Genomic DNA, 15,160 nt, shown 5'->3' on the forward strand with positions numbered 1-15,160 from the left:
ACCTTGATCAAACAACCTCTGAGCAAGAGTCGTATGACGCTCTTTGAAATCTTAGTAGAAAGAGCATGCTTGCGAAATGTAAACACCATAGGCTGGGGCTGCTGGAATATTGCTCGACGTGAAGGGAAAGTTGACTATTGGAAAGTTGTCCTCCCTCTTATCATACAGTCTTGTGGAGAGTGTTTTGTCACCCTGAATCTTTATGCATAGATTTGAACAGAAAACAGATAAAACAGATAAAACAGATAAAACAGACAAAACCCTGCCCCCTACCTGTATATATACTGTATATATATATAGCTGTACTATCATCATCACTGTCTTACACCGAAACGTCGCCCCTACTTGAAATAAAGAAGTTGTTCATCCATATATCTTATCCTTACTTAGTACTCCAACTTCTAAATGCCTCTCAAAGAAGGTATTCTTAATGCCCCCCAACACAAAAACTGGCGATAATTAACTTATTCCTTCAAGGATTTCGAACCTATAGTTTGAACCAGACATAGTATAAAAGATGCTTTGTCGTATTCTAAAAAATCTGTTTTTCCTGATGTTACCGAGTTCCCCTGCAGTTTCCTTTCAAATGCAATTTGGAAATATCTATAAAAAAATAAAACGGTGGCATAAAAAATAGCTTGAAGAGTTAGACACACAGAGATAACCAACTACGTGCTAAATAGATATGAAAAGGGAACCTTTCCCTGTGGCAATCAACCCGAGCGAATTTGGATCGTTTTTGTCAGATTGAAAATAAAGTTCAGAATTTCAAAGAAAATTTTAGACGTGAAAGAAATGCATCAAGCCGTAGGGTGTTGGAAATTCGACAGATTCACCGCCAGTCACGAAATTTCACAAGTGAGCCGTGATGTGCTGATAGTAAGCCTGTCAGTCGCCTGCCAAACACCCTGCAGTCGGGGACGGCGCCGTTGCAGGAGACCGCATCCTTGCGGCGCCAGACTGCTTATGGCATCCACCGGCGAAGACTTGGCAGCAAATATCTGGCAAAACATCTCAGCTATTGTGTTTGTTACTGGAGAAAAAATAACAACAGATAGGCATGACTTGAAAGGATTGCTCGTGTCTCATTCTGAAACAAGATGAGATTGTATGTCAGGAGATTGTATCGTTGTACGCGTTGTAATGAAAGTTACTTTCTGGTACAAGATGAGATTGTCTGTCAGGAGATTGTATCGTTGTACGCGTTGTAATGGTAGCTACGTTCTGGTGCAAGATGATATGGACTGTCAGGAGATTGTATCGTTGTACGCGTTATAATGGTAGTTACGTTCTGGTGCAAGATGATATGGACTGTCAGGAGATTGTATCGTTGTACGCGTTGTAATGGTAGTTACGTTCTGGTGCAAGATGATATGGACTGTCAGGAGATTGTATCGTAGTACGCGTTGTAATGGTAGTTACGTTCTGGTGCAAGATGATACGGTCTGTCAGGAGATTGTATCGTTGTACGCGTTATAATGGTAGTTACGTTCTGGTGCAAGATGATACGGTCTGTCAGGAGATTGTATCGTTGTACGCGTTGTAATGGTAGTTACGTTCTGGTGCAAGATGATACGGTCTGTCAGGAGATTGTATCTTTGTACGCGTTGTAATGGTAGTTACGTTCTGGTGCAAGATGACATGGTCTGTCAGTAGATTGTATCGTTGTACGCGTTGTAATGGTAGTTACGTTTACATCTCATCACTAATCCCTCTGCCACCGAAACTTTTTAGATGAACTATTTACACTCAAGACAATGGTTATTATTGTTTACAGTCTAAACAAGTAGGAAGAATGATTTGGGATGATTAATAGAATCTCACTCTCTGTCTCTCGGTATCAAATAAGTCAACACTCGTCGATACAAGTTTAGTCCTCGGCGAGCCTCCTTGTTTTAAACTTTTATTGACTCCTGTGATATATTTGTTATACAAAAACACTCGGGTGAGACTTTCTGTATGTTAGCACAATAGTACCAATACAGAAGCAAGAACATTACCCGTTAATCACGATAACATTTTTAATTCAAACTTTCCATACATTATACAAGCCTCCAAGCTTTCTTCCAAACTGCATTTAAATAAATGAGTGTGCGTCTATAATTGCGTTTTCATAATACAAGTAATCAAAGCATTAATAACGCTCGTCTTGGTCGTTAAATGACTATAAAATTAACGACAGCAGGGTTTTGAAATTAATCGTAACATCACGCGAGATGTCAGAGAGATCGTCCGATATTTCTCGCAGTCTCCGATCATCACCATGCCCTGCCGTTCACTGCAAGTGTTTGATGTGCATCTCAAATGATCGATCGGAACTGATTGTAAATTGGACAATAAGTTCATGCTTGTTTGGTTTCATGCAACGCAAGGCAATGTCGTCGCTATTCGGTTAGGAAATCGCATCTTATGCTGTTTACACACAACCCAAATTGATGATTTGTGGACTATTCTTGGTTAGAAGGGTTTGACGTTTGGTAAGGTCGCAGAGTTACGTCCATTGGATGTGCCACAAACCTGTGAATGTGGCTTCGTGTCCTGATTCGCCCTTATTGTGTTTCTGTTTGTTCGCACCATACCCGTGCTTATTGGTTTCACGTTAAACGTCCAACACCTGTATCTCTTCGGGTTTTCCTCCCACATCAAACTGGCACGTCGTGAAATAACTGGAATAATGTTCAAAGCGGTGCTAATAAAATTTCACTCACTCACTCCAGGATTTATCACATGAACAATAGAACTTTACAAATTGATGTTATTTTGCTCTGTAAAAATTACCAATTTTAAGACTGGGTAGCTTGAAATCATATTGCATTTTTTCCACGTTTAAACGTTCAAATATATATTTTACAGTGTGGACACCTACAAAATACATGCATACAAAACAAAATTTGCTGCCTACAATATAGCATCATTTACATTATAGACACATTATTCCCTGATTCACTCAAGTGTCCGATCATTTACAACAACGATACACCACATATCACATACACTACCAATACAACACGCTCAGCTTTCACTGGCATAGGTCAGATATTGCGTGCCGATTAAAAATCTCAGAGGAAAGAAAATCAGTGCTTGAAAGATCGCTTCGACTCTTGTAAGCGGGAAGGCTTTCGACACTACCTTAATTCTTTAGCCCTGGACCTTAATGTTTATTGACTGCCAGTTCCCAGCTGTGAACAGCAAGTTGACTCATCTTCCCTTGTGCCACAACCTATACCCTAATGTAACAATGAACTGGAATTAGATTCGACAAACCTTTCTATTCAGGGAAACGTCTTAACAAAAAGGAGTGTGAAAGATCGGCCTTTTTAATTATAATGATATTGAATTATATTGGAATCGGTGGTGCCGGATATGACTTATAATTGGTTTTCAAGATACCGCAAGGCTTGTAACAACGGACCCGTATTACGCACAATGTATGTGATGATTATCTTTTATTTAATTAAAGCATTGTTATGATGGATCCTCAATGGTATTCCGGGTTGGAGTATGTTCAGAGGTCTGGGTTCACTGGGTCGGATTGTCAGGTCCAGTTGTTTTGTGATTGCCTCTCAGCGTTCCTCGACGGCGTGGTACAATGCTCATAATATCAATCCCAGGTTTGTCTGGTCAGCTGTGTTGTTTACATGAGGCCTTCGTATAGCTGAAATACATGTATTGTGCGCCGTTCAACAACACAGAAACTTAACATTAGATCTTACTTGGTGATTTTCTCACGAGTATTTATGAAATACCGATATGGGTATTATTCATTCATTATTTGTGTTCCCCATCGGAATATATCTTAAATTTGTTAAAACGGCGTAAAAGTATACCCTCGCACCGCCGCACTGCCATACCAATGCTCTTTACTGACGTTCTGATCCAACGTCTATTCCTATAAAACCACTTCCTGTAGTATGCATTGCAGTGTCCCTTGACCATTTAAGAAGGATTAGTAGTGATACGGGCCTGTTCATTCATCTGGATAATACCAGACGGCGGCTTAGCCAAGCGTTGACCCCGGTTTGATTAACTGAGTAGGAGCCCACGTAAAGCCCATTCTTGGGTTTCCTGGTGTGGTATAAATAGATCTTGAATGTGAGTGAGTGAGGGGGGAGTGATATGACGTTCCAGGTAAATGTGGAAGTAAATAAGGCTTAGGTGACGTGCATCTTTTAGCGAACACCTGGTGTCATCACTTTTTTGATAGTGATTCATAAACACTTCTTTACGTGATAGTCGGACTTTTACATTGCTTTTAGCAGATGTTTCTTGTGGTTTTGAAAATGAGTTTGTCGCTTTTATTTAGACGTTTATCACTTCTGTGAAACCAAGCAGGTAAGGACATTAAATGATGCATCGATGAAGCGGATACACTGTACATGAACTTATTACTCGCATAGACGGTAGCAATATCATCTAGTCGTGGATGGAACCAGTTCTATGTTTCACTGGGGGCGGTCGGGTAGCCTAGTGGTTAAAGCGTTCGATCGTCACGCCGAAGACCCGGGTTCGATTCCCGACATGGGTACAATGTGTGAAGCCCATTTCTGGTGTCCCCCGCCGTGATATTGCTGGAATATTGCTAAAAGCGGCGTAAAACCATACTCACTCACTATGTTTCACTGCTTCACAGAAAGTAAAGATTACAGGGTCTGGTTTGCTCATATAGCGTCTCAAAACGATGTTACTATCTTTAATAGCGTTAATATGGTTGACTGCTGACATTCTCAAGATTTGTTTTGTTTGTTTTATTTGGTTTCTTTTGTTTCTTTTTTTTGTAGTTTTCACGTGCAAGTCATGGTCTTTGTCACAGGTTTCTAAGACACGTTTGTGACATGGCGTTTTCACAAATCATTCCGTTAACCAAGTTAACTTTGAAAACTCGTCAAGCCAATACTCAAATAGTATGCAAGGAATACCTATTGGTAAACTTAAGGCTGGTAATTCATTAGCATCAGCGGCCGGTTATTTATTTTGCCGAGAGCACTATTTCCCGATATCGGCAACCTCGTGCACCAGAAATCCCCGCCTCATCACAGTAGCCCAGAATCGCCACACCTTCGAAGCAGGACACTCGTTACAACGTACACTGCAACACAAATTCCCATATCTGTCACCGTTTACGACCAGTCGGAATCCGTCAAAGAAGACATACGCGTTGGCGTTATTTTACGTCAGCGTAAAGTGTGAAAGAAGACTTACGCGTTGGCGTTATTTTACGTCATCGTAAAGTGTGACGTAGTGTCAAGGTGTGTGTCTCAATGGGGAAGACAACATATCTTGTTCAGGTCACCATGACAGGTGTGTGTTATCGTGAGGAGATCTTACGTCCTATTGCCATTTTGCAGTAGAACAGAACTTGCTCCATCACACACGTATCCCTCGTATCGCTTTTAAAGCTTGTTGAGCCACGGGTGGCCCAGTCGTCTAAGGTGCTGCAAATTTTTTTTTCAGATTTGCGTCCCTTGGGTTCGCCAGGAACCAATGTTCGTGGGTTCGAAGCCCGGTTCGCCCCGGTTATGTTTCATGTTTTCAGCACCATATATGTCCGTGCTCGCCAAGGTAGTAAATATCTAAGACCTGCATCATTTCGGACTTTCTCCCACATTAAGCTGACACGCGGTGATATAACTGGAATACTGTAAAAAGCGGCGTTAAAATCAACTCACTCATTCACTCTGCTGTTACCTACATGTAAGTCTATCCAGTTTTGAGCCTACTGAACAGAAAGTATCCACAAAACCGTTCTGTTCTTCCGACAAAAACTATAAACATCCTTTCTCTTGGTGAGGTGATGTACGTTTTAAAGCCTTGTAGAAAAGGATGATACTCTTGAAAACAACATATGCGTTTCGCTTTTTTCTCTCTTAATTCTTTTTCTTTTGGGAAGTGGGGTCGCAACTTATACGGTTTTAAAAAACTTGAAAACTTTATTGAACCAGCATTAAAATACCACGGAGCGAACACCTAAAACATGATGTGTCGTAATGGGAAACAGACATAACTCAATCTGCTACTATCTGCAATTTCTTCTGAAGTCACTCATTATCGTCTAGCCTGTGAAAGGAAGAGGTGCCATCGTTTAAAGTAAAGCGTAGGAACAAATGATTCTGAGGCGTAGCCTTTCTCATGAATTCCACTGGCGATCATTATCCTCTGTGAATACTTCGCAGTACACAACTTCAGATGCTAACTGAGCGTGACTATCGTTGAGGGGGCAACAAAACGTGGTCGTGATCTATCACTCCAAGGCTATCGATTCCCCATAAGCCGAGTCTAAACATGGGGAAGAAGTGTATGTTTTCAGAATATTTTTTTCCAAAACGTTTTAGTCATGTATTACATTTTCGCCCTGAACTGTCGTGAACTGTAAACGTGGGCAAGCACGAGTCTCTCCAGACAGTTTTCAGTGGGTAGTTTGACATAAAGCAGCGAGAAGAGGCGTGCCAGGTCCTGCACTATCACTTCTGGGAAGAGTTCGGTGACTGTTACAAGTCATTCACAGCCTTCAAGTCATCCAGAGGGGGGCGCAAATCACGTCTTTTCTCGCAATATTGTCAGGCCTATTCGTGACCGCGCGTGATCAGGCCACATTTACATTAGTCCATTAGCAAAGGATACCTTAGGCCACCTGGTCTGTGGGCCAAAAACACTCTAATTTCCCGGGACACTTTGCAGTGGATTGTGGTGTAAGGCAAAAAATGGCCTGGACAACCAAAATGACTGGTCATAATTGCTTTAACTCGAGCTCTAAACCGGTCATTGGAGGCTCCAATTAATACATGGAGGACCCAGGGGCTAAACTATTCTATCATTACACTGTAGCCAGCGAACGCCACATCCCTGGGGAGTGGACCGCCATGCTGGGACGTGCTGTGATGGGGCAAAGACTGATCTATAGCCAGCTCGTTCCGAAAGCCTTTCGATAAATGTCAATGAAAAACGGAACCAGAGACAAAGGGAGCTATTGTTCACTCAGAGGTAATAAGTTGTGCCAGAAAGAAGACTTCATTGGAGTGTCCTGGAGGGCTCTGCAGTTGGATATATGGTACCCTGTGCTCAAGGCGGATGGAAGAATTTGTTCAAAGTAACAATTATAGAAATAGTCCGTCTTGCTTGTCTTTTAGACATCGCTAAATCAAGCGTACTTAATGCCAAGATTTACCAGGTGATGTGTGGCTGTTGTCAAGTTGATTTAGGAACACGTCTCGAAATGATAACATGTAATTTGTTAGTTTTAATTAACTGTTGATTTCTTGCTGCGTTGGTCATGACAGAACAGGCGTCGTTGTCCTAGTATTATATAAGATTCAAATGTTCATTTGGCGGTTCTTTCTTCAATCAACATCGAACCAGGTGAGCTGGATGAAAGATCGGTCACGTGCAGAATACCTGTTCTTGATCAATCCAACGTTTTGATCATTTTTCATTTGGGAGTCATCTGTTTGCAGCGGACTGTTTGGCTCTTTGCTTTATGATATGTCTCTCCGACTTGTGGTTTAGTTGATGGGGTCGCATGTCACATGTATAAAATACTTGCTGCTTGACAGTCGACCTTGTCAATGGCGGGGACGGGGGTGATTCCGTCATGGGCGGATGTGGGGTTGATTTCGTCATGGGCGGATGTGGGGTTGATTTCGTCATGGGCGGATGTGGGGTTGATACTGTCATGTGCTGATGCGTTTATCATTTTCTCATGGGTACATGTGGGATTGAAGCCGCCATGTGGGAATGTGGGGTTGATTCCGTCATGGGCGGATTTGGGGTTAATTCTGTCATGGGCAGATGGGGGATTGATTCTGTCATGGGCGAATGTGTATTTCATTCTGTCATGTGCGGATGTGGGGTTGACTTTGTCATGGGCGAGTGTTGGCTTGACTCTATCACGGGCGAGTGTGGGGTTGACTCTGTCATGGGCGAGTGTGGGGTTGACTCTGTCATGGGCGAGTGTGGGTTTGACTCTGCCATGGGCGAATGTGGGGTTGACTGTCATGGGCGAGTGTTGTTTTCATTCTGTCATTTGCGGATGTGGGGTTGACTCTGTCATGGGCGGATGTGGGGTTGACTCTGTCATGTGCGGATGTGGGGTTGACTTTGTCATGGGCGAGTGTTGGCTTGACTCTGTCATGGGCGAGTGTGGGGTTGACTCTGTCATGGGCGAGTGTGGGTTTGACTCTGTCATGGGCGAATGTGGGGTTGACTGTCATGGGCGAGTGTTGTTTTCATTCTGTCATGTGCGGATGTGGGGTTGACTCTGTCATGGGCGGATGGGGGTTTGACTCTGTCATGGGCGAGTGTGGGGTTGACTCTGTCATGGGCGAGTGTGGGGTTGACTCTGTCATGGGCGAGTGTGGGGTTGACTCTGCCATGGGCGAATGTGGGGTTGACTCTGTCATGGGCGAATCTGGGGTTGACTTGATCATGGGCGAATGTAGTTTTCATTCTGTCATGGGCGGGTGCATTGTTGATTCCGTCATGGGCAGATGTGGGGTTAATTCTGTCATTGGCGGATGTGGGGTTGATTCTGTCACAAACGGGTAGGGCGTTGGCTCTGTCAATTGGGATGATGTACGATGCTTGATTTCCCCATGAGTACATGTGGTCTTCTGACAGCTTGCTACACCAGGATGGATGTGGTTACATAAGTATCAAGTAATTTGGACATATAACCGTTTTCAACAACAGAAAATATATCGATATTTTATGTTTCATATCATTATGTTTCCTTTTAACAAAGAACGTCACCCTAACATTCCGTTCTGCTCGTATTATACCTTACGGCCTGCTCAATTGTGACTCCGTTTTACTATAGAAGGTATCCTTGTATTTGGTGGTGCAACCTATTACTCTTTGTCGTAAATGTCATGACCTTAGACTCAAATAAACAATGGAGACATGATACATTTATTAAACCTGATGAAGGCTGACATTCTAATTTCCTGTTATTTGTCAGAGAGAAAAACACTGTTATCTTATTATGAGCTCAGGACGCGCCGGTAAGAAAATAGGTAATTTCCTGAAACTGTTTCTCGTCAAACCGCCATGTTTTTAATACCGTATTAGAAGTGATCAGGGAAACCATCACTGCATATTTTCAAACCATCGATCAATATTTCCAGCATCAATTGATACATTATGGTTGTGTTTATTCTGGGAGTAAATTGCCCCTTTGATGGTAGGGGTGTTTTGTTTCAGGTTCAAATTTCAACTGAAAATCCATACATATACACAGGTCCATAGTTAAACATTTTTCAAATAGAATTCATAAAAAGGTAATTGATCTGCCGGAGCTGTCTGGTATGCTAGGGAGGCCTAACAGCCTTAAGACACAGTACACAAAGGCCACAGGGTTTGCGGATCATGTAATGGCAATAATAATGACATTTGATGACTTCATGAACCTAAATGAAACGATTTCCGAAAGTCGCGACGACTATACACGTTAATACTATATCTAATTATGTCATTCAGTCAATTCAGGACAAGGCATAACTATGGTTCAAGTATCATGCAGGTACTTATTTAGGGATGTTAGACAATTTACAATTTGTTTGTTTGTTGTTATATTTAGCTGCAAACTATTTGTTTGTTTGTTGTTATATTTAGCTGCAAACGATTTGTTTGTTTGTTGTTATATTTAGCTGCAAACGATTTGTTTGTGATTAATACTGTGTCCCAGTAGTTGGGATTTGGGTTGACTACAACTACTTTGGGTTGGGTAAAACAGCACCCCATGAAGATCCGGGTTAAAATTGGTTTTCAGCAATTCATGATTGCAGTAGTCGGGATCGGGTGGTCAGACTCGCTCACTTGCTCAATGCATGTAATCGGATCCCAAATGCGTAGATCGATGCTCGTGTTGTCAATCACTGGATTGTCTGGTTCAGATTCAATAATTTTCAGACTCCCGTCATATGGCTGGAATACTGCTGAGTGCGGCCTCAAACAAACACGATCCTACATCAATAGACACCTCCTCAGAACATCCCAGCTCATGTTGTCGCGTCTCCTTCCTTTGCTATTTCACCTCCCCTTACAATGTAATTAGACCGGATGAGAGCCATTGTTGGGTGTAACAGGTATTCCCTCTGCAACAGAGATGAAGTGATCTATTCACATCCCAATACTCCCAGGACACTAGGTCCCCTATAACATGCATCGATCTGTTGCAGGACCATCTACTGTAAACAAATTAGATCGCCTGAAAACGAATTTAATTCCAGAATTAGGAATAACAGACAAAGGAAAGCTACTTATGAGGGTTACAAATACGAGTTGGGGCCAAATAAGATTTTCAAGACAGTTAAATTGACAGTAATTTTCTTCCCATTGCTAATGTTTGTGTTTCTTATTCTGCAGGTCAAGCACGATGACAGCCTCGGCCTGGGAAGAACGGACAGCCGTGGACTGACAAGACCAGAACCAATCAGCATTGAAAACAAGGCCCCGCAATGCTGAATCGTTCGAGCATGCTGGTCACGGAAATGGTGGCCAGCGCAGGTGATTACAACGCCACCGCTGACTGGACAACCTGGCCGACAGTTGACCGCAACACCACTGACGCAGATGCCAACACAACGGATGAGCCAGAACGGTATTTTCCTGCTGGGTACCCTAGCGGATACACCTGGGCCCATATCATCTTCGCCTCCATCATGGTGACGATTGTTATGCTGATGATCGTGATTGGTAACTTCCTTGTGATCTGGGCCATCATAACTGACAGAAACCTTAAGGCCACACAGAACCTGTTCATTGCTTCTCTAGCTCTGGCGGACTTCCTCATTGGTCTGATTATCATCCCATTCTCACTTTCGAATGAGCTGATGGGCTATTGGTTCTTTGGCACAATCTGGTGTGAGTTATGGAAAGCTATTGATGTCCTGCTATGCACAGCATCCATCTCAAGTCTTTGTTTAATAAGTTTAGATAGGTACTGGTCGATCACTCGTGCTATTCACTACTCCCGTCAACGGACACCCAAGAGAGCGACTATCATGATTGCAATCGTGTGGGTAGTGTCCGCTGCTGTTTGTATCCCTCCGTTGATTGGCTGGAAAGCTCCTCGTCAAAAAGATACAACATACCCCATGTGCAACCTCAGTGAAGATATCGGGTATGTCTTGTATTCATCGATGGGTTCATTCTACATCCCGGCTATAATTATGGTGTTTGTGTATTATAAAATCTACCAAGCTGCGAAAATGCGAGCACGTAAAACTGTCGCCAAAACGCCTAAAGCAGCCCTCGGTGCAAAAGGAGAGCACAAGAACTCAACGGAATCGAGCGTCACAGAACAAGGTCATGGCAACGAGGCCAAAGATCACGATGAGAACGAGGATGACTTTGACGAGGCGGCACCGGAAAAACAATGCCACGAAGCATTTACAACGGATGACGAGACAGCAACGCACGTGCAGACATCTGACACCAACACGATCTCCCAGCCTTTGCCGAGTGATGAAATGGCGAAGTTAATATCCACAGATTCTGATTCGACATGTGATATTTCGTTACGGACCCTTAACAGGGGAGACAATTCTAGCAGGCTTGGGACAAGTACTCTCCTGACAAGTGACACCGAGTCTTCGTCGGAACAACACCGAAGCCTGCTAAGTTCCAATGGAAAAGAGAGGGATGCGAACACTGACTCTGGCCCGGAGCCAGGGAACGGCCAAGTTCACCAGTTCACAATAATTGAGCCCAAACAAAACGGAACCCCTTCTGTCATAGCCCCGAACAGACAAAAGAGGGATCGGAACCGTTTTCTTGGTAATATTACACGCCATCTTTTCAATGCTAACCGTGAGAAAAAAACTCCCAAAAAGACAGACGAACTGAAGGAAAAACCGACAGAATATTTCTCCGCAGAGAAGCACAAGCGAAAACTTGCCAAAGCCCGCGAGAGGAGGGCAACCGTCGTACTTGGACTTGTGATGGCGGCATTCATCTTATGTTGGCTGCCATTCTTTATACTGTATGTAGTGTCTGCCTTCTGTGTGAATTGTATTCCAAGAGTGGTGTTCACCGTGTTTTTCTGGATTGGATACTGTAACTCCGCCTTAAATCCCATTATCTATACCGTATTCAATAGAGACTTTAGGAAAGCTTTCGGAAAAATTATCTTTGGGAGGCGTTGGGCACGAAGAGGATAGATCTAATCCAGTGAACTTTGTTAATTCTGCCGTATATTTTGTACAAAAAAAGTCAGTCGGTTTATATAATGTTTCCATCATCATGTATTATATCGTGCCGTTGTTTTAGTTTTAGAAAACAAAATATACGGCAGCTAATACACTGTTCAGCGACCTCTCGTTGACCGCCATGTCGGACAAAACAGACAATCCTTTCCATTTGATCTCTCCATGCTCTGTACCCTGCTCTTGGACAATAGAAGAGGGTGCTTGAAATAAAACCTGGTAACCATAATATCAAAACCAGTTTGCGAAAGATAATTTGATTTCGATATTGCATTTAAAAAAAATAAATTCTTAAACAAGAGTTACAAGCAGAATATTTGTTATGCTGATTTAGGAATAGGTTGGAATTCAACGATATATTTGAGATTGTAAAACGGTTAGAATACTCTCGACATTCAATTAGTGCTTTATTTTCTTCGTATAAGCAATACTTCATCCGCGTAGGGATATTCCAAGTACCCTTTGAAGAAGATTGAAGCCCACAAGACACCCCGTAAAGACCCCTGCGAGGGTACCTTGTGGTAGGATTGTGTAGCAATTACTGGAATACAGAGATTTTAAATGGAAAGAAGGATATGTTGTCTGTGCAACAATGGAGACATGCTTGTGCTACTCGCACTGTGTTGGCGATACTGGGATACGTATTAAGTATAGCCCATCAGTGTCATTACTTTTCATTTCGGAAAAAAAGTTTCCAATTATCTGTTACATTAAAACTGTTATTTGGACTTCTTGTTAACCTTGATATTATGACGCTAACGATGTTATGATATACAAATTAATATATATTTTAAATCACATTTCTTTAACTTGGTAACTATAATATTTGATATTATAACTTTGGCGTTATATTTGATATCATGATCAAAATTAACATCATGCGCCCAAAGAACAATTTACTTGAATGATGTGATGATAAATGTGCTTCTCATGGCTCGACTCATTGACTAACTCCACATGACTGCACTGTTGTATTTTATTTTGGCATCATTCACAACGAATCACAAATGATTGTTTTGTACATAGTAAACGCCTTTCACCCCTTGTATTGTGTTTACTTATAGATTCATAAACACTGGTAGGTTGAAAAGTCGCCGAACACCCAGCCCCCCCTGCTGAAACCATGCTTATTGCAGCTTGTGACGACTGTATTTAATCAGGCGCTACTGCTATGTACTAATGATTGGCTATTCGGCTTATGTATATCATGTAAATCAGTGGCAAGTTGGCATGATCAACTTCTGTATTTGAACGACGTTTCGATGTTGATTTCAACATCGATACAATTGTGATAAATATGTTCATCATCCATACTATGTTGTCATACATGTTGTGTACAAGGGTCATGAGTGGCCCAGGGTTCAAAGAGGCACCTCTTCGCCGTGCATAGTTGTATACCTCAGGTGTGCTAGAAACGTATGATTGTGGGTTCGATTCTCAGATTCGCCCTGATTATATTTTCTAGGTTTGATAGCGCCATTCCCGTACTCGTGGATCACTGCATCACTATTCGCATTCCTCCAACATCAAACTGACTCGACGTGAAATAACGGAAATATTGTCCAATAAGTACTAGAATCTGTTCTTTACTAAGAAAGTGTTATCCCAGATATAACATTTGACAACTTTCTAAATGGCAATGCGTGTTTATAGCTTTCGGCGATGGGAGCCGTGCCAGTTTACACTTGTCAGAGGGGTACACAAAGTACGTGAACTAGACTACCAGTTATGGGACTTTCATTTGAAGGAAGCCTCGGTGGCCGAGTGGGTTAGATCGCTGACTTTCTCTGCTGGCGATTAGGTGCTCACTCTGGCAGTGTGGGATCAAATCCCGGATGGGACTTAATCCCGGATGGGACTTAACCCCCCAAAAGTACGAGAATCTGTATTTTACTAAGAAAGAGTTATCCCAAATATAACATTTGTTACATTTGGCCACTTTCCAGATGGCATTGTGTTCAATTCCGTTCAAGTGGCGTTAAACAAAACACTCACTCACTCATACCAAACTCCAATGACTCTCTTCGAATCCAACATGGCTACACTGTATGGAGTTGTGATATGTCTCGAATACTGCTACCAAGTGATTATATTGCGAATTGTACTGGATAAACGCGGTTAACATGTATCATGTTCTAAATAACTCTTTTAATGTAGTACAGAAGAAAGACGTTTTCCTGTCTTTCCCGAACATATACAGATTACATTCTGAAATAAAGGCCGTGTCGTGTTGAAGGAGAAGACGCTGTTTGACGTGCCTGAAGGCGTGACTCAAGCACATACACACACACAAAGATTAGCTTTCCCTTGATAAAAAATCCATGAAATCAAAATCCATCCATCGATCATCTTCTTTGTATGTATTTCGCGACCATCTTCACTGACAGTCAACTGTACTCCTCCAGTGCTGCCTTTCTGTTGATCTGTGTAAAGGAGGGGAGATCAAAGACGGATAGTGTAACGTCTCGGTGAGAAACGCCGCTTCATCACTTCTCAATACCCAAACTTCATGTTTTTTCAATTACATTCATTTACATTCCAAAATATTCTTTGGTTTTGTAATCTTTCTTGAGGATCTCTTCATGTTGTGCATGACTGTATGAATGTTGTTTAACGCCACAGCTGCAATAATCCTTCATGCTCCATATCACGGCGTCTTGTAAAAATTGGAGCCAGGGCCTTGTAAACCAGTGGTTGAAATCAGGAGCATCACATATGGGCAAGCCTGACCTACCGATGTTCATTTTCGAATCTAAATCGAGAATCGAAGCCTACCCAGGAGTCCCAGCAGTTACAACAAAGGAGAAGTCATACATGCCCTCACAACAGGGGTGGTAGGGCAGTCGTACTACGTGTATTAACGCATTTATCCATCATGGCATTCTCGGGTTCGATTCTACACGTGGGTGCAATACTTTAAGCTCATTCTTATGATGTCTCCTATTGATGTATGTTTCACCTAT

General features: G+C 42.3%; 1 protein-coding gene across 1 annotated transcript in view; it reads left to right on the forward strand.

Moving 5' to 3' along the window:
* The window catches only part of LOC124147230 (alpha-2Da adrenergic receptor-like), a 125,315-nt gene extending 111,750 nt beyond the window's left edge, over positions 1 to 13,565 (forward strand). Inside the window, exon 3 of the mRNA XM_046517882.2 lies at positions 10,357 to 13,565. Within this exon, the coding sequence (XP_046373838.1) occupies positions 10,449 to 12,152 (1,704 nt within the window). The 5' untranslated portion in view covers positions 10,357 to 10,448 and the 3' untranslated portion in view covers positions 12,153 to 13,565. The remainder of the gene's footprint in view (positions 1 to 10,356) is intronic.
* The last annotated feature ends 1,595 nt before the right edge of the window (positions 13,566 to 15,160 follow it).

The sequence above is a fragment of the Haliotis rufescens genome, unplaced genomic scaffold (genome assembly GCF_023055435.1).
Source record: "Haliotis rufescens isolate VD_foot unplaced genomic scaffold, xgHalRufe1.0.p SCAF_39, whole genome shotgun sequence".
NCBI lineage: Eukaryota > Metazoa > Mollusca > Gastropoda > Lepetellida > Haliotidae > Haliotis > Haliotis rufescens.